Source organism: Uloborus diversus, chromosome 1, assembly GCF_026930045.1.
Source record: "Uloborus diversus isolate 005 chromosome 1, Udiv.v.3.1, whole genome shotgun sequence".
NCBI classification, from domain to species: domain Eukaryota; kingdom Metazoa; phylum Arthropoda; class Arachnida; order Araneae; family Uloboridae; genus Uloborus; species Uloborus diversus.
In genome coordinates this window covers 88,584,152-88,609,791 of record NC_072731.1, presented here as the reverse complement: position 1 = coordinate 88,609,791, position 25,640 = coordinate 88,584,152, and the positions used below count along the sequence as shown (strand labels likewise).

At 32.8% G+C, this 25,640-nt stretch overlaps 1 protein-coding gene across 1 annotated transcript in view; it reads left to right on the top strand.

The window, feature by feature from the left end:
* The window catches only part of LOC129230057 (neuroligin-4, X-linked-like), a 113,789-nt gene extending 89,297 nt beyond the window's left edge, over positions 1–24,492 (top strand). Inside the window, exons 8-10 of the mRNA XM_054864481.1 lie at positions 1,138–1,640; positions 18,692–19,041; positions 24,193–24,492. Of these exons, the coding sequence (XP_054720456.1) occupies positions 1,138–1,640; positions 18,692–19,041; positions 24,193–24,217 (878 nt within the window). The 3' untranslated portion in view covers positions 24,218–24,492. The remainder of the gene's footprint in view (positions 1–1,137; positions 1,641–18,691; positions 19,042–24,192) is intronic.
* The last annotated feature ends 1,148 nt before the right edge of the window (positions 24,493–25,640 follow it).

Here is a 25,640-nt window from a genome sequence, read left to right as displayed (position 1 = left end):
TTTCAGTAAAGTACAGAGAGTGAGGAGGAGGTTTCAGATAATTTATTTCTAAAGAGGCTTTTGCAGAAGGTATTTCTTCCAAAATTATGGTAAAAAATGCTGTAACTAATGTCTGTAAAGCAAAAGCTCAAGTAATACAAAACTGATCACAATTCATTCAATTTTTGCTTTCTACAAAATTGTATATTTTATTTTGAATTCGTATTCATTGTTATTTATTATGTATCGCCTGTATTTATTTAGTGCTCAAACCCGTACTTTTAGTTACTTCTACTTTTAATATGTTGTTACGATTTCAAACTTCGACGATGTAACTCACCGTGAGTTATCTATGTACGTAATATTTATTTTTTCGGCTTGTTAACCAATAGTAAGTAGTTTTCAGGAGTGTCTCATTATTATTTGAAAAATATCCACTATACAAAATACCTAAACTTGCAAGCTCGCTTCGCATATAAATTTAAGTAGCGAAAATTTTATAAACCTCTCATCTTCTTTTACAGTGCAAACTTTTTGCTCAGATTTTTATTTGCAGTTTGGTAATAAAGATTTTTGCATCAATACTAAGCGATCTATTTGCAAAACCTTTTTCTTTCTTTCTTTTTTTTTTTTTTTTTGAAAGTTACCAAAAAAAACCTCTAAAAGTAATTTTTATTTGCTTTCTTTTTTCTGAAACTATTAAGCGTCAAAAAAAAAAAAAAAAAAAAACACAAATAGAAAAAAAAAATAATTATCTGCATCGAGTGATAAAAAAGTGCTATCCTATTTTTTATTGTGAGTCGGTGTTACGTATATAGTATGAATGACATAGATTATACTACTGCATTCTCATTTCCACAGCTAGTTTGTAATGATCAAAATTGTTTGCTAGATTTTAGAAAAATGTGTTTTTATGGCATATAAAAAGTATTTTATTTATTAAAAATCATATTTTTAAAAATTTCTAACGAATATCTTACATTTGACTGCAAACATGAAATATATTCTAAGTACATAACAGTTACACATTATATGAAAAATGACAAAAAAAAAAACTTAAATTTAAACACTCTTCCACTGTTTTTAAAAACTAATCGAACATCACACAAAAAATTACTGTTCTGAAGCTAACTGGATTTATCATTTTTCTAATTTCAGCTATGAAGCCACGAGTAAGAGATCATTACCACGCCCATCGACTGTCTTATTGGCTGAATCTAATTCCCCGGCTGCATGATTCTGGAGACGGCAACACGTCTATACAGCATCATCGTCTACATGATCATGATAATCCTTACAGCTATGATGGCATCGTTAGGCATCGCGACAATTCGGGCAGCCTCCATCCTGCACTGACCACGCCTTTCCCGGAAGAAGAAGACAAGGGTCAATTGGTGGAGCCAAACAGTATTAATGACACCAAAAACGTGAACATCAGTTTGAAGATCGACACAGAAGTCGGTACTGTCTCCGAAAAGCACGTGCCAGTCAATCTGACGCACATCGTCGACAGCCAGCAGACTGTCTATAGCACAGCTTTGATTGTTACAATTGCAGTTGGTTGCTCACTATTGATTTTGAACATTGTTATATTTGCTGGGATTTTTTACCAAAAAGAGAAAGATAGCTTAGAGAAAAAGTTACAAAAGTCTTATTATGAAGTAAGTTGTTTTTTTTTTTTTCATTAGTAATATCAAATACTAATCTCCTGACCTGCTGTTCCGTTATTTTACCATTTAAGTATGCCTTAAATTTGTTGTAATTTATTATTTTAATATATACTTTGAAATGTCTTGGAATATGATCTGCTGTTTTGTCACACAGTTTTGCCATATGAAAAGAAATTAAAAAATAACTAAAAAATGCATTTGCTATTATATGCCAAAAAAAAAAAAAAAAAAAGCTCCAGAAGCTAAAATAGCTAGTAAAACTAATAATTTGACAAGCATTTACTCATTTCCGGCATCCAAAAACTGCAGTTTCATGTAAATTAGCGAGCATTAGTCTGTATTAAATATAACTGAGGTGGATAATTTGGCCTTTCGTTAAAGCGGAGATTCACTTCACACTGATAGTTACAAAATTAATTTAGCGCACCGTCGAGTTTCTGTAAATCTCGTGTGATTATCTCGCAAAGTAAAAGTAAAAAAAAAAATGTATAAAAAGCTGTTTTCTTCCAAAGACAGGGCTAAGACGGAAACATAAACCTGTCATGCTTTCTCAATATGCTGTAGTTTCCTCTTTCTGCAAGTACCCGGGCGCGGCAAAATAACTTTCATTATTTCAAAACTCCATAAAACCCATCTTGTGAATCTGAATGTTAAAAAGATGGATTTTTTAAACGATGTAGATTCGTGTCTTGAATTTTGTCTGACGTTTTGGGAAGTTTTATCTCAAAGCAGCCTATGATACCCTTGAACAGTAGGGCGTTCTCTGAACTGTTGGAGCCAAATGCCACCTAAGTCAAACTCGTTACATAGCAGAACTAGTATGTTGTGGCCATCACGAAACTTTCTTCTATATTTTTCTTTTTTTTTTTTCTGATCCCTCCCCATGCTTGAGGAGGAAGCAATATTCCCAACAAAAACAAAATTACACATGCAAAAACTTGACGACCATCCCATGTCTGAATTATTACAAAAGCAAAGCAAAGAACGAAAATTGAAAGTTATTTTTAAAGCCTTACTTGAATTAATTACAAATATTTTATTTGTTAACAAACGCAAGATGGCAACAGTTAAAAATTTTAAATCATTGCGATTTTCTGGTTATTTTCCAACAGTTAAAATCACGCAAAATACGCAGACAACAGTATATTACAATTTATCTTTCTTACTGTTGCATTTATAAAACTATTTTTATTCACACAACCCCCCCCCCCCCACCCCCATGGAGCAGTTGGCGCCAAAATTGAACAAACGCCTGTTTACATATGGATTGACATTTATTCCAAATTTCATACAAAAGGTAGCATTACTTCTGGCGTTACGGAATTCACAATCAAAAAAAAAAAAAAAAACTTTCGATTGCGCCACCCCCCTTTTCAGCTATTGACACCAAAATAGAGTCAGCACTTATACCCTCTAGGAGTTACTTGTCGATAAATTTTTCTTTGATTCCGTTCATTATTTCTTGAGATACAGCAGTCACAATTGACGACAAAATAGCTTAACCCTCGTTTGAGTTATTGACAACAAAATTGAATCAGCGCCTGTTCCTGTTAATGGCAACATATAGACCAAATTTCCGCCAGTTACTTCCTGAGGAATAGCAAGCACGCGTAACTCAAAAAATGTCCCATTACTCCACCCCCCTTGGAGGAATTCGCGCCAAAAACCAATGGGCACTAGTTCACATAGGGGCACATATGTGTACCAAATTTCGTTCGATTTCATGCGGTAGTTTTTGCTGTAGAGCGGCCACAAAAAACTGGTCACACACAGACGTGACACACATACACACACACATACACACAGACTGACAGACATTTTCCAAAAATAGTCGAAATGGACTCAGCACACCTCAAAACGTTCGAATCCGTCAAAATTCGAAATTCGAAAATTTGTACGAATCCAATAATTTCTTCTATATATTAGATACTAGCCGCCTTCGGCGACCAACTGGTCCACCCTTTTACACCATTCGCCTTTTTGCGCCAGGGTTACCGCCTTCGGCGGCTGCTTAGATAATTTAGCACGGTATTAATCAATGTTTTTCTTTATGTATCAATATTATCATTCGCCTTTTTACGCCAATGTTGCCGCCTTCGGTGGCTGCTTAAATAAATTTCGTGGCGCTATCAATCAATCTATATCTATCTATATCAGTAGTAGTTTGAATAAAATATTTTCTAGAACTTTCTCCAGTTTCGTCGTTTGGAATACTTTTAAAGGAGGGGAGACACAAACGGCGTACTCCATGCATATTTTGTCGAAAAATAACAAAAAGCACTCCCACTTTTATGTGAAAGCATTGTTTTTTCAAAGTCATGGTGTGTGTGGGGTGGGGGACTTTGACATCCCGTTGAAGTTTTTTAAATGACTGGAATGTCTCTTTCTTGCTGTCCATCTACTATATCGACCTCTATATTTGTCTATCTATCTATCAAAACGATCCATGCATATCTACCTCTGACAGTAATTAACAATCTTTTTTTTTATATATATAAGTATTAATTCGAGGAAAAAAAATTTTTTTGTCCACTCAATCTCTATTTCTGTATCTACCCAACCTAACCGCCAATCCGTAACAAAAACACAGATCATGCAAAAAATCGAGGGGTTTATTTATTTAATCAAAATAGCCCGCAAAAAAAAAGGCTCTATGTTCCCCGTAGTGTGGCAAAACGTAACGCTTGCAAAAAAATAAAAAAAAAAAGGTGAAGAGAATTCAAACGATTTCAGTTGGATCACGTGATGAGGTAAGTTCGGAACTCAGCCGGCAAGCGAACAGCTCGCGTTGCGTTCTGCATTAAAAAACTTGTAAAAAAAAAACTATTGCGTATTTTTAAAAACCTTTTTCTTCTGAAGCGGGCAGAATGTTTTTATTATTACCAACTAAAATTTTACAATTGAGGGTTCAATACTTTTCGCAGGATGGGTTTCGAAAAAAACTAATCTCAGAAAAAAATGCAAATTAAAGGTTTTTTCAAAAATCTATAAAAAATACAAGAATTGCTCTATCTTCAAAATTTTTTCATTTAACACATTTAAAATTAAATTTCCTACACTATAGTACAAACAATATTCGTCTGGCGTGGTTGGTTCGGGGTCTGTGAGGTTGAAAATGCTAAAAATCACATAAAACATTAAATAACTTTTTTCTAATTAAAATATCAAAAATCGAAGCCCGAGGTGCACGTGCACATCTTCAGCAAAAACCGCACCTGTATACCAAATTTTATCTTTCTAGGCCTTACCGTTTTCCCGAGATGCGCGCCACACACACACAAACATCTTATTTTATTATTATTAGATATAGAAGAAAGTAAAAAAAAAAAGCGAACTTTTTTATTGCATGAGCAATAGGTGTCATCTCCTATCTCATGCAACTTTTTAAATCAAAACTTTAGATATGCTCCTACATTATGAATAATAGAAACTTTCTGATTTACAAAATGGGTTTTATTGAGTTTTGCTGTTTGGGCGTTATTATGCCGCATCCTGTACATTTTCAGCTCAAATTTGGAGACATTTTTCCCATTGTTTTAAACGACATTTATAAAGTGATACATTAGTTATAATCACACTGTACATATACAAGTAATCACACAAAGCTAAATAATTGCGCATACCATAACACAATAAATAAAACAATGGCATAACTTTTTATCTGCATACGTAAACGTTAAATAACTTCCAGATTCGATTTATCTTATCCTAAAAGGTTGGCAAATCATTGATCAGAGTTTGTACCACTTCCTTACTTGCTAGTTATTGATTATTCTGGATGAAAAGCTTTCATACTTTTTATCCGTTTTTATAGCATCAATACTAATTTAATGTCTTCAATGACACGTTTCATAGCCTTCATTTCAAGAAAGAAAGCTAGTTTCTTTGCAGTGGTTACGCAACTATTAATCTCACTTACTGAAACAGTTTCTGGAACTCCATATGTCTCTTTATCCATTTCCAGCTTCAGCAGAAAATTTCCTAGAGTTTTCCTTTCCTTGTTAGTTGCCATTTTTGCTCTCCATTTTTCATCCACCAAACTATTCATCAATGTCGAATCATTTATCATTTCCAGTCATCGAATCAATAAATTACACACTGTCATTTAAAAAAAGGATAGCATCCTAGTATTTCAACCGATGGAATAAAATGTTGATACTTCAAGCGTTGTTTCTAAATAAAAGTAATAAATATTTTAAACCAGAAAACTTAATGATTAGCGGACGTATATTTCTCATAGTAAATGTAGTTCGAATACTTTGCTATTAAAAAAGGAAAAATGAAGTTGAAATGTAATATATGAATGAACAAGTATTCAAAAACTATTGTTTGCCTTTAGTTTCAAAATAATTGCAATTTGCCCATACCTAATAACTTAATTTAACTCTTGGCACATTATAGTTAATACAGGGTCTCTTCAATAAGCATCAGGACTGGTTCTCTGTATCCTCAACGGAGCAATAGAGGACACTCTGATTATTTGACTTTGCTAAAGGGGTACTCTACCCCTCCCCCCCCAAGAAAAATTTTATTTCAGTCGCCTGCTGTCATGCGTTGAGACAGTAGGTTGATTTTTGTGACGTGTGTTTATTTATGGTGTCGTCGCGCCAGCATGGAACGCCGAGAAGTTTTGCTTTAAACTCGTAAAATCCGCTTCCGAGACTCTTAAGCTCATTAAACAGGCTTATGAGGATGATGCCTTAAGCCGCACAAGAGTTTTTAAGTGACGCAAAATCTTTAAGGAAGGCCGGGAACTCGTCAAAGACAATCATCGCATCAGAACCCTGACGACTGTTTGAACCGCTCAAGGTGGCCACAGTGAAATCATTTTTGGCTCTGACAGGCGTTTGACCCCCGCCCTTATTTGTGAGGAGACCGGCCTTTCTATCAGAACCGTCCACACCGACACAATTGTAACAAAGGATCGTGCGATGAGGAAAGTGCGCGAAGCTGGTGCCAAAACTCTTGGGACAGACAAAAACTTGGGTGCGATGGACAAAAACTGTCGATGGTAGAATTTCGCCTCATTCCTCCCCCTTCCCCTACAGCCCAGATCTGGCTTCAACAGAAGTTTTCTTGTTTTTGCGAATGAAAAAGGAGCTCAAAGGATATCGATTTGACTCCATCGAGTCGGTTCAAGAGGTAACGACAAAGGTTCTCACTTGTATTTCGGAAGTCGACGTCCATAGGGTTTGTGACGAGTGGCAGACGTGCCGAACTAAGAGTATCGATGCAAGAGGATTGTATTTTGAAGATTATTAAGTAATTGTAATGTAACCTGCAAAAAATTTTGATTTTTGGAACCAGTCCCAATATTTATTGAACAGACACTGTATTCCTACACTGTATTCCTCAGATAAGCATTAGTATTCTTTGTTCGCGTAATTTATGCAGTAAAGAACTATGCCTGGTTTAAATCGAAATCTTAACTAAAAATAAACTGTCATCCTATATATACAGTGGTGGTAAAAAAAAAAACGCATCACCCACGCCGCACAGGAGAGGAATATCATCCCAACTGCATTCAACGCACAGTCAAGCATCCCGTATCCCAGATGATTTAGGGATGTATTTCTGATCAAGGAGTTGATGGGCTCCACTTTGTGCAAGGAACAATAAACGCTCAGGTGTATATTGGTATTTTGAAGGAGAAATTGCTTCCTACTATCCGGGATCACTTTATTTCAGTTCCAAACGTCATTTTCCAGGATGATTCTGCTCCGTGCCATAGGGTAAAACAGGTAAGTAACAATTTAAAAACCTTTATCCTGCCATTAGACTTAAAAAGTAATTTTTTTCTCTAAACTCACACACAGGTTCAGAAATGGAAAAATGAGCATGGGGTCAGCAGTTTGCCTTGGCCTGGAAACAGCCCCGATCTACGTAAACAATTATCGAATTCCTACTGTTAAATGTTTATTTCATAAGTTTTACAGAATTTCACATACGTTCATCGTTAATCGATCGACCAAAACTTCTCACATAATCCCATTGTTGTGAAAATGTGAGGGTGATGCAATTTTTTTTACCAGCACTGTATGTATTTTTTTTTATCAATAAAAGAAATATTCCACGTATATACTATTCAGAAGAGAATACAGAACAATTTTTGGCACAAGCCAAAGTCAACAGAAATGAGTATAACCAGGATGCTTGGGGTGAGGCATATTTTCATGAGAAGTATATCTCGTCAGTTATACTTGAAGTTGTCTTGACCTGTTTATATTTTTTCCAAAGCAAAAATGCATGCTCATTGCTACAACTTTATAATAAAAAAATGTGATTTTATATTTAAAACTTATTTTTTGAGATCTTCCTTTCCGTCTCCTATTCATATTCCCGTTTTACATTTTAATTTACAAAGCAAAAATATTAATTGTCCTCTATTTTTTGAATTTAACTTTGGTTGATAAATTATGCAGAACTTTTGAATGGGGAAAAAGATAACTCTAAGTCTTACATCTCGCTAAAAGATAGTAGTTCCAAGTGCCCTTCTCTGGATATTTTTTAGTGATTCAGCATGAAAAAATCTATTTGATAATAATTTAAGTAATATATTAGTGAAACGAAAAGGAAACTTTATGTGAGCTTGCTATTATCTCAAAGAAACTTCATGCTTTCTTCGGTTAAAAACATAATGATACAAGAGGCAGTAGTCAGTAAGTAAAAAAAAAAGGTCAAACGTTGTGTCTCTACTGGTTACATCATAGCTATCAAGCAAAATATTTAGCAACTTTTCTCGTCATTTTTTCTCTTTCTTGCCTTTGTTACAATAACACCTTTAATTTTTCCCAAACTTAATCGAGATAAAGAAGAGGCATGCGATCGGAAATAGTATATGATCGAAAAAAGGAACACTAGCGTGAAGTATCTTGAGTATACATCATGTAACTTTCCTATAACTTTGCTGTCAGCACGGCTTCCTGATGAGTAACAAAAGCGTGCAAACATACATGCCTAATGTATATTGTCCACTTTCATAAAGCATAAGTAAAGTATCAGGAATTACACAACTCATTAATTCACAGTTTAAAAAGAGCGAAATAAAAAGCTGAATGTGGCCGCCAAAAATACGTTAGTCGATTTCCACCGGCGAATACAGTATGTACTCACTAGTTTTGAAAGTAATGCAATGTTACTATAGGTTACCTAGGCCAGTTTTTTTTGTGTTGCTGGATGCAATCACCTATCTGTATGCCTCATCAAGTCTTTTAAATTCACTTATTTTATTCCTTGTTAAATTTCATATATACAGGGCTTGGTATATATTAGGGTGGTCCTTATTTATATGAGAAATATTTTTTTTCGGAATTCAACAAGTGACGCCCCCTAGTTTTGTGACACTATAATAAAAAGTAATCGGTGCAAAATTTGAACTCGATCGGTAAATAATAACACGTGCCTCTAGTACGTTGAACTTTAACACTTTTGATAATTTTCTCACGAATCTTCGAGTTTTTACTTCAGACCCAGTACATCGTTTCTCCTAGGTTTACAAAATATTTTTACTGTGAGGTAGCACTAAAATTAATCTTTTTAAATACTTTTTATCATCTAAACATTTTACGTTGAATAAGAATGAAATAATACTTTAGAAACTTTCCTTAATCGTACGCTTTTCTCAATGTATCTCGATAGTGTGTATTTCTTTCCGATAGTCTTGGACAGTCTGTAAAATAAATTGCTTTGTGACTCATATTTGGCTAATTAGTTGTAAAATTCTTCCATTAATATATTGTGCTCCTCATTCAGTTGTATCATTCACAATTTTCTCTATTTTAACGATCTCTCTTCCCTTTAAATAGCTTCCTTCATTTTGCCGTGAATCAGGATCAAATAGGAAAAAAATCTTATAGTATTCGTAACTTATCAAACAGTTTTACTGACTCGTAATTGATTCTATAAAGAGGAAGATCTTTACTAAGAAAGTATTCCGAATCATCTACTGTAATCTGAAATTTGTTAAACAGTCATCAGACACGTTCTCCCTATCACAAGCATGTTTAGGACTAGTCCTTTCCTATCTTCAAAGTTAATTCCTTCATCTATTACCGACAAAGCTACTAGTTTATCCCCTAAATACTATAAATGATTTATGAATTTTCCAACCACTGCTTCTGCTGCATGTTTGTCGTCATTTTGTACGCTGCTAGTTTTTCAGACATATATTATTCAAAGGAGCCTCGATTGGGTTGCTGCTAAAAACCATATCTCCATACAGCATTTAATTGTAAAACAGCTTTGTAAACAGAATTGAAGGGCTTTCTTTTCAAGTAATATCAATTTAAATTGTTTCTTAAATATAAAAATTTTCAAACAAAAATTCATTTTCCACCCATGTGGCTCAGGGATAAGCTCCAGGTTTCCGAAAACATATTCCTGTAGGAGGAAATTCACCAGGAAATATTATTACAAGTTATGAGAATTCTCTGTAATCTTTCTCAATTCCGTTTTTTACGAACAATAATATGTCATCAACTTCGTCTTTTAGAATTTAAGTGGTATGTGTACTTGATTGAAATGTTATAAGTTCTGAATGATGGAGATCTTTCCACAAAATTTTGTTGTGCTTAAATAATTGAATATCTGATCTAGAACTAAGAAAGGCAAGAACTTCTTTAAGGACACACTCTGCAGTACGATTTCAAGTGCATGATGATGGCAGTCCAAATGTAATATATCACCATTCAGTTTTTGCTCTGAAAAATTGCATGCACAATTTATACGGTTGGTATTGCGAATCGTTGCATCAAACACTACAGCTAGAACAGTTAGCAATAAAGAGCTATCATCTAAGATATCATATACAACTGAAGAAATATCTAGGAAATTCCGAGTAGCTGTTTAATATTAGGATCTGAAGCTATCACGGTAATCCTGTCGGCGTTCTTTTTCCAGTTACATCTGTAAGTAGCTTTGTATCCCAGTGAATATCTACAAAATCTAAATTTAAATTCATGAAATTTAATTTTACCTCTCAAAGATTTTCTTTTGCTCTCTTAAGGAATGTACGATTGATCACTCGGTCATTTGGGTTTAAATTTACTGCATCTACATAGACTGTAAATAAATGAACACCATCTTTATCCCTTATATGACATTTGTCTTACAGTGATGAAAGGCGAGCAGATATCAATAGTTGTCAAGTTTTTTTGCATTGTGGTGGACCAGCTGTAGAAAACAAATGTTCAACAGGTTAGGATAGATACCCATTTCGGTTTCTAAATCTTGTGAATTGCAAGAATTTGTAATAATAAAAGACTATATACTGAAATAGAAGAAAATGTATTTAAAGTATAGATTTATACATTGTTCCGATCTGGATTTTTTTAAATTTATATTTTAGCTATGTAAAATACAGTACATTTTCATGTTAGGAGTATTCAAGGATTTTTCGAAATTTATATTTTAAAAATTAAAAATTGCATAAGCATTTAGGTATGTTTATAACTAAAGAACAGTGAATTAAAATATAATTGCAATTACTTATATTTATAGCATTGAAACCTTGCGACTCTGTTTGCCTCACCTATTACATACACAGGGAATTTTGTAAATCAACACCCCGAAAGCCTGAAGGAGGCAATTTGTTGTTGTCAAAGATCGTTCATTAATGGCCTATAGAATCCATTGTGTCCATCTTGATGGGAAGAAACGTTCCCCTGCCGCTTGGTTGGAACAAGCGGAGAAGAGCAGTACGCTTGACCCAACGCCATTGGTGTACATTTTATTCTCTGTAACATGTTAAATTTTACAGAATGAAAGTGAGACAATGGTCGATCTGGAAGTAGCAGCACCTATTGAGGTTCAAAATTACTTTAAATATAAAACGTTAGAATATTTTTACGTAAAAATGAGAAAATCTGCAATTTTTTCTTCGAAACTCAAAGAAGGGGGCCTTAAGGGCACGTGTTATTCGTCCGATTTTGGACTTGCGTCCCTACATACATACCGAAATTGATGCGTTTGAATTGAAATATTTTATTTTATGTACTTTGATTAGTCATTTGTGAGATGCGCTTTAGTCCCCAGTCACCACATCTGGTTAAACCCTAACCATGGAAGGTACGATGGTGATTAAAGTGGTTTAAATACATTAAATAAACAAAATGTCATTTGAATAATGCAGTGAATTTCTGTTACAACGAACACCAATATAATGAACTTTCCTTTTCAACGAAATGAACTATAAGTCCTAATTTAATCTGTGTGACATTGCTTGAATTCCATTACAACGAAATCCGTCACTGCGAACAAAATGTTTGATCCCTAGAAGTTTGTTATAACGGGATTTCACTGCATAGTTGTCTTGTTTCATTTTCTTCATCCATGGAAATGTACAATCAATATTAACTATGTTTACCTGAATAACCTCCAATATAATCTCGCCTGTCTAGATCGATATATCTTCCCCCTTTCGCTCATTAATTATATTCGCAAATCTTAATGTATTCAACTCTTACTTACAAGATTGTTTACTGACCTTTTTTTTAAAAGCGTAGACTATGTTCTTCAAAAGGTTGTCTATTATTTTCTCCTTAGAATTACTTACAAGAGAATTTCCATCCACCTATTGTCCTACGACCTAATCCATAACATCCCACAGTGTCAAATGCAATTAGTAACCGTCAGGAAAATAATCTCATCTCCTCCCCCCTCTCCCCACCCTCATCTCCCAAGTCGAGGGAGCATCTTTCTCAGAACAAGGAGAAAAGGAGGTGATAAATTGCAAAGGATGCAAGTATTCTCTCTCTTTCTATCTTTCCTCCTGCTCCTCTTGAAGTGGATAACAAACTAAGGCCAGTGGTTTTCGTAAGATTCCATTTCTTTAAGAAGCATCAAGTTAGGCCTCTATAAAGTGCTTTCGTAGCAGGAAATATAAAATAGGATCATTCCAAAAAAGAATTGGAAATATTTTTTAAGGAGATTTCTGTTTTCGCTTCGCAAGTTCGGATTTGAGTGTCCATGAAATGGGAAAACAACCTTTGCAGAAAAATGTGCGATAAAGCAGCATGTATATTTACAAAAACCACCATTAATAATTGAAGTATTAAAATAAATTGACTTTTTTTTGTATAAACGAGACATTTTCAACTGACGTAAAAACTAGTTTTGAAAAACTTTTTAAATCGCAAGTTTTAATTAACAATTTTAAAGCGCATTTTTGATATTTTTCATCAATTCTAAAAAAAATTAAATGGACTTAGTTGCGTAAATGATTAAGGCTGCTTAGAACAGTTTTTTTTTAATTGTATAAATACAAGTTGATATCTTCCACTTTTTTGCTGTACTTAAGAAGACAAATTTAGATTTTTTGTGAATAGTTAATTACGAAGTTTTAAAAGCTCTCTACGTTTTTACATCAAAAATGCTTTAATCAAGGGAAATTGCAATTGGAAAACTATTCAATATTTTTTAATATGATGAAACAGTTATTTTCTACTGAAATATGTACTAAAAGTGCTTTAATTCCTGTTAACCACTTAGTTTTTCTAATTATTTATGAAGTTAATTTCTTAATGGACGTAATACTTTTTACTATTACATTACTAAACAATGTATTTATTATGTAAACATTACATTTTAGAAAAAATATATAACTATTGAAATAATATTGTGATTAAATGCAATCAACAACGTTTTGACGCACAAAATTAGCAGACTACTACAAACACATGTTTCGGGGTTACAATGAGCCCTTTTTTCAATGAAAAACTGAGCTTTTGGATGTAAGGACATCCAACTTTTACCGGAAATGTATCGATACGTGATTTATTATGAGTAACATGGCGTTCAGTATCCGTCTTTCCGCTTTTTGAATTTATTCCCTACTTATACAAGAACAGAAAATCACAACTTTTAGAATAATTTTTAATCACTTGTTAAAAGTTTTTATTTCCTTCTCAATATATGGCATCGTTATTTCTAGATTTAAAAACGATTAGTTTAAAATAAGTTTAATTTATCAAAAAAACAGCCAAAACGTGAATTTCGTGGTCCATTTTTCGGCAATAGCAATTTAAAAAAATCTTTGATTTGATATCTAACTTACGCATTTTTATGAAGTATTAAGAAAGTTACGGAATTCCCACAGTAAGTAGATATAATGCATGTAATTTGGGACATCACGTGTATTAAAATAAATGTTGTATTTTGAAATGAGGTAATTATCTTTCATTTTGTCTTTCGGGAATGGAAACTTACTATGCACACTTGATAATAAGAAATACGATTTTGAGATCACTGCTTATTTTTTTCATTAGATATGTTTATTGTAATTTTCATTTTCCGTCAGAACTCAACGCATTTTTTACACTAATTCCGTCAATTATTAGTTGTAACGTCATGTGTAGAATCTACCTTCTACAACGTAAAACACTCAGAATCACATTTTGTTATTATTTAAAAACAAACTTTTTAGACATAATTAAAACAACTCATTAACATATAAAATTAAGATTAATAATTAGCATGTATAATTAAGGCATATTAAGGGTATTTCATTCGCAGCTAAGTGAAAGATTCAACAAACCTACTAACGGAACAAAAAATGAACTATAAGAGGAAAATTCATCGTAATTTTTATTTAATAAATGTACTAAACATATTTGGTTATTAGGAATATAATTTGAACACGCTAGAGGATATCTTATACATCTAATAAATTATTAAATACTTTCGTGCGGAAAAAAACGGGGCATTTTTAATGTTGCTTACTTTACTTTTTTTTTTTTTTTTTTTTGTCAGACATGTTTTTTTTTTTTTTTTTTGCGATTAATCTGATAACTTACATAGTTATGATTAATTATGTATAAGACTGCAATTGTAATTACTTATTTCAACTCCTTTTCTTTTAATCCTCTCAAAGTGGCAAAAAAAAATAGTTAACTTTTTTTAAAATGTCTGCGTAACATGTCATTTATGCAATTAATAAAAAAACAAAGAATTATCATTTCAGTAAAAAAGTAGAATAATGTAAAAGCTAAAGTGTTTAAGTGCCCACTCAATGCTATAGTTCTTGTCTTTGTGAGCAAAGCTAGCAGCTATTATGAAAAGTCCGCATAGAATAAAACAAAAGAACTCTTTCAGTAAGGAAAAACATTTAAATCTTGAAAACTTAACCTAAAGTGTACCGAAAGGTGACCAAGTTGGTGAAATATCAAGTAATTGGGAATTCACGCTCAACAGGGGGGGGGGGGGAGGGAGTTGTTGCGTCCTACCAGAATAAGACCGAGTTTTTTTAATTGTCGAAGGTTACCGTATGACACGTTCTCGAGACTTTACTATATTATTTTTTAGCACCTGTCAATTATTTGCAATTTCGTTGTCTTAGATTCTTAGTTATTTTAAATATATCTTTTAAGCAGTTTTCAAAAAAAAAAAAAAAATTGCAACTACGTATATTGTTTTTCCTTTCACACATTTTTCTGGGGAAAACATATGTATATCTTATGTAAAAAGAAGGTAATTTGTTAATATAAATTTGATATCAATGAAATGTTTTTTAATGCGTACTTTTGTCTTTTAATATGTAAACTAAATAAAGGCAGTTGGTGAAATGTTAGAATTATCATAAATATGTACCCTAAGATAATATTTTGAGAATAAATATATTAGAATCATCATTAATATATTATTGATGAGAACACTAGTAATCAGAAAATGCTGTTATATAAGAATTCACAAATGTACCTAACTTTTATCACTGTTTGAGTATTACATTTATTTTATTTAAAAAAATCAATATACATTTACTCGTTGTCAATAAAAGTACTAGCATTGTAGTTCTTGACGTAAAATGAAAACAAAATAAATAAATAAACTTTGATTTTAAAATTTGATTTCTAGCAATTGTCAATCCTATAAGTCTATGAAGAAATGTAATTCGAATTTAAATGACAACTATGTTGTTTATTGTTGATACTTGTCAGTACTTCTTAAAATGTGATGGCCTTTTTACTTCCTTATACAAAAAAAGAAGTATTGTATTCGCGAAAAAATGTTCGCTCAAAATTCGGCCTTAATTTCCATCTTGCTCACCCCCGAATTAATGTTGAGTTTTTTTTTTTTTTCAACCTGACAACACGCAGATAAGTGCCTAAGAACGTATAAACATACCGAAATATCCATTGATTCCCGGAGTTAATTACAACGACTTTTCTCGTGACGTCCATATGTACGTACGTATGTATATGCGGACGTGCATCTGCATATGTGCGTATGTGCGTCGCATAACTCAAGAAAGGTATGTCCTAGAAAGTTGAAATTTGGTATGTAGACTCCCAGTGGGATCTAGTTGTGCACATCCCCTTTTAGTTTCATTGGGTGTTTCTAAAGGGGTCTTTTGCCCCTTTTGCCTCTTTTTGGGGGGAAATCATTGTTAATTTCAATGTAAAATCAAGTGGTGCTATAATTTGGCGGACACTTGGCGATATATCGCCAGCCTTTTGGTCGCCAAGTTTTGTCGTTCACTTGGCGACAAATTCGTCTTTTTTTTAAATCTGGTTTTACTTTTGCCACTGGTGGTAATCTTTAGAGTGTAAACTATTGAATCACATTAAAATTGCTAATAATGGGAAAGAGACATTAAATTGGAGTAAAAGGAAGTCATGTGATGCACACATCAGTTCGTTTTATTGCAAATTCTACTCTAGAGTACATAGACACAAAGCATGCTTTTAATGCATTTATGGTTAAAAAAGAGAAAATGAAGTACAATTTAATATTGGCTCTCTGAAAAAAGAATAGTTATGACTAATCTGGTCCGTCTGATGAGTACGGATCATATAAGTATTTATTAGGTTTTTAAACATAACAAAAAATTACTTACGTTTACATCTTTACTAGAAAATCGTCCGTCAAGATATGACGGGTGAAAAATTGCGTTTACATCTGAACGAAGCAATTGCCTGTTTGGTGACATTTTGATAGTTAAAATTTTAACCCTAACTCCAATGGATTAACCCTCACCTTCAATAGATTGCATTTATTGTTGACCACCTTTTCGCTTCTTCAGTCTCCTAAAATGACGCAGCCTTACCAGTAAAACAGTTAAAATACCGGATCCAGTTCAGCTTTGTCAAAATAAAGCATTTCCCTGCATATTAAACATTACCAAAAAATATTATCAAGTTATCATGCCGTTGCGCAAGTTTCATCGCTAGTGACGTCAGGAACGATATAAGATTAGAGAATTCGCACATATATATTTGTGCATTATTAAAACTTAATTAGAAAAAAACTGAACTACTTCGCATTTGTCTTTAACTTTATTTTCATTCTAAAATGCTTCAGTAAAAAGTAAGAGTTTGCAAAAGTATTCTCTACAAATAATAAAGATGAAAAAAAAAAAAAAAAAACACCCGAGGTGCATCTTCCTTGAGAAACAAGAATTTTAAGTACCGCATAATCATGGGAGAAAGGAAAGACAAATTGATGAAGTAGTATCATTTTCATTTTGTACTGATAGAAAACAAATGACTGTAATGCATCATAAAGCGTGAAATAAGTTCTTTGTAGATATGCTAAAGAGACTCTAACCTTGGAGGGTTTGATTTGAAAGTAAAAATAAATAAACAAAACGCACATTTATTTATTCCGAAAAAGTATATTTTCAAAAAATATAATTTCATTAAGCACCTAATTTTGTATATATGTTGCGCCACTTGAGTGCTTACTAAGAGTAGTACGAAATTACATCTTGTATTTGTTAATATCTTCAGAGATTAGATCATGATCGAGAACTTGGGTTTCAATTTCAAGCATCAGATGGTGATTTAATTTACGTTTTCTTACATTTTAAGATACCTTTAAATTCTAGGTAGTATAATCAGAATCCGAAACAGTTTTCAAAATGCATTTTATGTCTTCTGACGTCTAACGATGTTTTGATGCCTTAAACACAGCAATGTGAGTGGTTACACAAACATAAAAGAGAGTAACTTTTTTTTTTGTAATTAGCATATTTATTTCAAAATGACTAAAATATAAAAGAAAACCGTCTATGTCATTTAACATTTCCATTTGAATTTTTTTATGGGAAGTAATTCGCTGCATTAAAACTTTACTGTAGTATATCTACTTCATATCAAAATATTAGAATACGTTTTAAAACCAAATATTTTTGGAGAGGAGGGAGGAAGGGGATCTCTATAGCAGCACCCTTACTGGATTGAGTGACTCTTTATATGGTTCCTTACCACTTTCTAAAGATCTGTCTGCTGATCTGTACCATCAGGTAAGTTTCACCATGTATTAGAGCTTTTTGCAGTCATGTAGGAAAAGGTCAGAAATACCATATTTGTTTATTTGCCATCTTGTCTTTAACTGCGACTACTAGTTTTGTATCCAAGAGCAGTTGTATCATATGTTCTCCTTAAATCTTCCACCACTCCTCATTAAAACTCCTACAACTCCACATGTTTTGACATTTCAAACAGTTTAGAGAGGAAAAAATGTTTTAGAGTATACATTTGAAATTTCTTTTAAACATAATTAGTTTAACATAATTATCTCAGTTTTGTAAAGTAATGTAAAGCGTAAAGTTTTTTTGTTTTGGAAAAATATGAAAACAAACATAAAAATTATGTTAAATTTAAAAAAATAATAATAATAGCTAAAGATTCTAAACAATTAGAAAATCACCCGTCAAGGTATGACAGGTGAAAATTGCTTCCACATTTGAACGAAACAATGATCCTGTTGGGTGATATTTTGATAGTTGAAAATTTATCCCTAACTCCAGTGGATTAACCCTAAACTCCAGTAGATAACTTTCATTGTTGATCATTTTTTCGTATCTTCATTCTCCTAAAACGAGAGTTTTGCCAATAAGACAGTTAAGTTACCTGATCCAGCTTAGCCTTGTCAAAATAGAGCATTTCCCTGCGTGTCAAACATTACCAAAACATTGTGAAGTTATCATGCTGTGGGACGAGTTTTATTGTTGGTGACGTCGAGAGTGTTACTCGATCAGTGAATTGGCTATTATATATATGAGGATGAGTGCTTCTCGTACTACATTTTCATCTTTCCATTTTTAGGAAAGACGAGCAGAAGAAGAAGAAAACCGACCACCAGGAGAGAAACCATTTCTGGTGAAAGACTTGTCTTCCTCAATGATGCTTAGCAACTATTGCCCACAGAGTGAGTTTGACGGAAGCCAAACCTTGGACCTCGTGCAACCGAGCAAAACCAACAAGCACCACTACCAGACAGGGGGCAAAGGACAAGAGTCGTGCGAAGGACAATTCCACATGGGCCCGAGGATGCCTCAGGGGGAGAGAGAAATTGGAATTCGGGAACCCCTGCTATCTTCTGCCAAAACTCATACTCTTTCCACTAAAGTTGATTGCTTGCAAGCGTGGGAGCATTCGGCTCAAGAAATGACTGCGTAAGTGACCCATTTTTGCAATGTAAGGCACATATAAATTTCATTGCTATCCGACAATTTTTGGAACCTCTACTAATTAAAAAAAATTGAAATAATTGCATTTTAGACAAGAAGTTCTGTCTAGAACTAAACGAGCCTACTTTCCCATATACCAGTATTGACTTTCTAGTATTGGATCAGTATTCTCAAAATTATCTAAAATCGTAAATTATTTCAAACATATTTTTTTAATATTTTAAGCTGATTTCGAGAAATAAAGTATGCCTCGCTCATCTAAAGAATTAGATACGTAAAAAATAAATAAAAGAGCAAATAAAATATCAGCAGAGCACCTTTTAAACAAAGCAACTAAATACATTTTTTCCATCAAAAAAACAATCTTCAACCGCTTTCAAAAGGAAAAAAAAGAATTCAAATTAAAAGCTCATTAAAATAAATACATCATGTCAAAAAAAAAAAAAAAACGTTTGTTTTTCCTCTGTTGCAATTTTTTTTTTTTTTTTTTTTTAAAGAATGAATTAATATACCTCCAAAAATAAACAAAAACAATAAAATGTCAAATCAAGAAATAATTTTCACTGTCGAAAAAAAATCGTCTGCGCATATCTTTATGTAGAAACAAAGGACTCCGAATTTCTCCGCCAAAAACTGAACACATGAATTAAAACTTTAGCTTGAAAATAAAATCAAAACATATTAAAAACAATTATTTCACAGTAAAAACCATGGCTGCAGAGTCAGAGTCGGAGTCCATCTGATTTTGGGACAAAAGAGTTAGATTCGAGAGCCGAAAGTTTTAAATTCAAAGACTCGGAGTTGGAATCGGTCATTTCCACAAAAAGTCCACAAGTCTGCCAATATTTGCAGAGTCGGAGTCGGACTTATTATTTAATTCAGGAGTTGGAGTCAGAGTTGAATTTCCAAGAGTCGGAGTCAGTCATATTTCCTTTGTGCATAAATTTTTGCCAAAGCTACGAAGTCAGATTCAAAGTCGGGGAGTCGGAGTTCGAGTAATTTTCGGGCACAGGAATCGGAGTTGGAGTCAGAAGCTCCAAAATTGTCGGAGTCGGGAGTAGGTCGTCAAGAACTATTTCCAACAAAGTTCGTTCGAAGTAAATCCGCCTTTAAGTTCGGAATCTATATTGACTTTCAGTTTCCCCGTAAGTGCTAATGTTAAGAGATTTGAACTGTTCAAAATTGAACGAAAACTTGTTCAAATCAAAAAATGAATTATGGGAATGAGATTTCCTCGCCGAGATCTTTCTAACAAAAAAAAAAAAAATTGTTTGAATCGGAGTATTCATTCAAAAGTTATTAGGGGGGGGGGGGGGACCGACAGACAGACAGACATTTTTCCCCATCTCAATAACCTACTTTTCAATATTTAATTTTTCAATATTCATCTAACTATTTTATTTATTTTTGACTTTTGTTTTGTTTTTTGCGATATTTTAAAGATGCATTAAGCCTTCTTTCATGCTTTTTTCTTCTTTTTCTGACTTTTACTGGGAAAGTAGGCTAAAAAAGCGAAAATTCTTAATTTTCCTTTATGATTGACCCTAATATTTAATTTGACATCTCGGGTATTCTTATGCATATGGTCGTACTTTTTTCGTCTTGATAAATAACAGCAGCCCTAGCCACTAGATAAATAAGTGTCTTTGACAAAGGATATTGTAAATACTGTTGTGTATTGGACCTTGAGAGGGCCATTCTAAATTCAGTTCGACAATTTTTCTGACTTTCTGATTTTTCCTAATGGGTGCATTTACATTCATACTAAGATAAACACACCAGTAGTGACCAGTGCTTTGAGGTTTATATTTGAAAAAAATAGCATTCTTGATCTCCCAATAGATTTAAAAGAGCATCAAACGTGCATGAATCCATAGGAAAAGCTGTAATCCTATTTTTTCAAATATAAACCTTGAAGTGTCGTCCACTGAAGCACTCTGAAGCACTGGCTACTACTGGTGTCAGTACTTAACTTTTAATTTTCAGTTAAGTTAAAGTTCAGTTAACTTTTTTTTTTTTTTTGGTATTTTGACTGCTGCATATTTATCAACTTTTATCTAGCCGTTAAGATTCATTACCCCCTTTGAAATGTTCATAGACCCCCCAGGTATCAACCCCTTTTGGAAACATTGATATAATATTTTAAACTTTAAAGGATTTACAAAATGAATGTTAAAACTATATGTATTAGCTTATGAATGGACGCATCTTTTGAGATACGTCAATGAGCAAAAAATTAGAACATCACAATTCATGAAGTTGGAATTTTATTAGATATAATTTAGTTTGAATTCATTAAAGTAAAATGTAAGGTATAAACAAAAATAATTGCTTACAGAAACGTGCAGCATCATGGTCGACTTCAAAAGCAGAAAAACTTATTTCCTTTATAATGGCAAAATGTATTTTTTCCCCTGCAATTTAAAACTATAGGAACCTTTGCAATAACGCTTGTAAGGGATAATATAAAATATAATTTATTGAACTCATAATCCCATTTAAACTCAGGAAATAAAATCAAGCGATTTTCACTTCACAGTGAAAAAAAATAATTCAATTCATTTTTAATTCAGGATATTTTTCACGTTTATTGTAACTCGAGCAGGGAATAAATTGAAACTGGGGGTAAAAAGTTTATAAAAACCAGTATCTAATGGCTTAAAAAAACTTTCTTCTCTATCTCTTTTTATGAAGTATTGGATCTTACGCACAATTGCAACTATTAAGTTTTGCTATTCGCAAAAGCAGCTACGAGATGAAGAATTAAAGGTCCTTTTAAAAGTCTTGCGATTGTACTAAGATCAATTACAAGTAGGGAAATGTGGGGCAAAGTGAAATATTTAGGATAACTTACCTTCTTCTAAAAGAACAAATTTCCGATTTCTTTTGAAAACTACTGTATGTAAAGAGTATTTTATTGTAAAACTTGTCCTCAAACATTATTTTTAAAGACCATAAATGTACTCTCTGAAGTTTACCCATGGTTCAATTTGCTTCTGACCAAGTCAATTAATTTACAGAATTAACAGTCTGGAATAACAAAGAATGTGTTCCATTTGCTGAATCCCCTTAAAGGAATTAAGCTTAAAAGAATTAGCTTCAAAAACTAATCAGCATGAATTCGTATGGGGGTATGTGCACCAAATTTCACTAGTTATTTTTTGAGCTAAAGCAAAATCAACTGCTTTGCATAACTTAGAGCAACGTGCCGTTTTTTGGAGAGGGGAGAGGGAAGGATGTAAGTGACAAAATATACAAATGATAGGGGGGGGGGGGTTATATTTTACTAAAATGACGTAAAGTAAAAAAATCTTGAATAATTCTCAAGTGATTGCAGTAACAGGTTTTTCAAAACTTACAGAGCAATAGGCCTTTTATACTTCAGCGAGGACATTTATTAAATTTTTTTAACAGCTGTTGTATGTTATTTCAGCAGTCTTCTTTACGAGAAACTACATTTTAAAATAATAAGCTAAACTCTGGAAACCATTCTATGAATATTCTGGTAAATTTATACTATTTTTTTTCGTTTTTTTTAAATTATTTTTTTCCTTCAAGTTAATCCTAGGATCATTTGAACATAACATCTGAGGCACAGTTCCCATATCCTCTCTATGATATTAAAGTTAATGTAGAATACTCTAAGCTTTGTGAAAAAATTTGAATAGTTATAATTATTGTTTTTCTATAATCAATGTACTTATTCATAGCCAATTATTATTTTTTTTTCAAAAATGTATTCATTTGTGTATTTATGTTTTTAAAGAAATATTGTTACCAGTTTCAAGAAATAAATATACCTTAAATATTTTAATCTAATTTAAAAAGTTCATAATTCTCAAAATAAATTATTAGACTAAAATCATTTAAAATACATTATAAAACATTGTGTAGAGCTTAAACACACTATATGTCAAGAATAACCATTGCATAATAAACTAATATTTGTACTATGTGGCCTTATATATAGTTGAAGCAAGACTAACCAGTCAGCATGTTTTTAACATCAGAAGGTTTAACGTTTCCAGTTTAAATTTACCTAATTATACCATAATTATCAGAGCTATGAAACTTACTGGTGAGCAGGATTGCACTTTTATTTTTTAAAAAAGCATATTTTATTATTGACGCATTACTGTACAATTTAAGCCAGTACACTATAGGTTACAAACCTTTTGTTGTAATTGGTATCTACGTATATGTTTCAAATAGAAGTGGCGTTTCTTCTTTTTTTTTTTTAAATCTTGTTAATGTGTGCCGCAGACTTGTTAACTTGTACATGTTTCCCCTTTGAGCGAACATAAAAACAATATATTTGTATAATAAAAATATTCTCAGCATTCTTATTCCAATTGTTATCCCTTTGGGAAGACATGTGAGCAACGTATAGCATTTACATACCATAAAATAACAAATGAATTTTTCAAAAGCTCTCAAAAAGTTCCGTAACATAAATAAAAGATAATTCAATTATAGGATATCTTTTTTTTCTAAGAAACTGATAATTTTTTTTGAAAAACTAAGAAATTAAAATAAAAAAATGTTTGACATAAGGGCTCTCCATTCCCTCGTAGATTTTTCAAGTTCACTTTTATTATTATTATTATTATTATTTCCAACGCAGCAGGCGGCACAGACATTATCATTACTCCTTACAGAGACAAAAACAAAGGGGAAATACATGCAAACAATGAAAGAAAAGAAACAATGAACATAATACAAAACAGGCAAACACAAGAACAAAATCAAGTGTTCAAATTGTTCAACAAGTCCCTGGTCTCCCAGTAACGGGATAAAATACAGGTCGGTGGAACAGACGGGGAGGGGATCGGCATCCATCGGTGCACCACTGCGGCAGAGGGGGCAGGCAGGATTATCCACAACCCGAAGTTTGCTAAGATGGGCATATAAGCAATCGTGCCTAGGCGACGAGACAAAAGGCAGGAACAGCATTGCTTCTTGGACAATCAGGGATGTTCAAGAGGGCGTCTCTCCGCGGGTTTTCTTTTATACGCTCTTTTAGTGATTTGTCTTATGTGCTTGCTTTATCATAGACAAAGAGGACTTAAAGCTAGCAAGGTTATATGGGGCTTGACCACATTTAAAATATGGTTATAGATATTATTTTTGTTTCAGATTCGGCATAGACAGCCACAGCTAAGAAGAGCTACTACCTGAACGTTCCCCACCTAAACAAACACTCTTTTAATAACATATTTTGTGTCAGTACGATTCGTTTGTTGTCAATAGTCTACTCCTTCGCTCATCATTCTGGATCTGGTGCAAGTACCAACTCAAAAAAAGCGGGTTTGGGAATTGTTTCCTCCACTGGAAACGAATTCGCCCATTCCGCCCATCTGAAACATGTTTTCGTGGAAATTTGCATTGTGAATTTGATGTCTTTTACTGTGATGATATTATGAGAATAAAATTGATATTTTGTGTATATTACTGTTTTCTTTTTGCAAGCCTCTCTAATAATTATACAAAATTCTTTGTGTTAATTTTTTGCAGAAAAATAATTTTTGTAGCATTTTCAAACAATTTATTCGATGCACAAGAAAAAAAAGCATAAAGGAAGTATTCAAAACAACAAACCAGTGGAATGCCAATAATCTGAGCAAATTGGAGCTGCGTCCTGTTCTGTTCCTACTCAGAAAAGTTCTATTTTATAGGATGGAGTGTTTAAACTTCTGCTATTATCTACATGCTAATCTGAGAATATTTTTTTTAAGTTGAGAGTAAAGCAACTTTACACCCGATAAAGACGAATCCTTTGTACACCATCTATGCTACTAAAAGGATCAAGAAAGCATGAGTATGTAGAGGAGACTGGGGGTTAGTTGTTTTTTTTTTTTTTTTTTTCAATATTTTTTTACGCTAAACTATTTAAATTATTCACACGCGTGAAACTTTAAAATGCATCTAGATTGTTTAAACATTCATAACATATTTAAAAAAAATGATTAGAAGTCACTACACCAAAATATTTCAAGGTTTTTGAATAGATGTAGATTGTAACAATTTACCCACCACGGGGCATGTTGTTACAATATATGGGGTTAGTTGTTACATGAGATTTATTTTAGTGATGAAATGAATTTTACACATTTTCTGGTTTATTCTGTTAAATTAAAAAAATTCTTAACCACGTTAAAAATCAATGACTTATTCTAATAAACTATCATCATCATTATCATTGTCGGAATTACAATTTTCACAAGCATATAATTTATCAAACTTAGCACACTGGTCATGTGCCCCTTTGTCAAAATTACGATATTGAAGTCGTTAAGTCGGTTTTTTGGATTCTGAGTACGGTTTAGAGCAGAACCAGTCTTCATCATTTTCATTCGAAGGACGCACTATTTGAATGCACCTTTTTGCTTTTTTTTTTTTTTTTTTTTTGCCTTTGTATCTGTTGATTTCTTCTCCGTTAGACACAATTCCTTTTCACAGATTTTTGCTTCCCAGCTTCGGCTTGCAAAACATTTTTTACTGGTGTATCTATTAAAGTGGCGCTGACCTATGGTTTCCACTTGAGAAACGTCTTCACTTCTGCACTCCTGCAGCGTTGGAGAAAG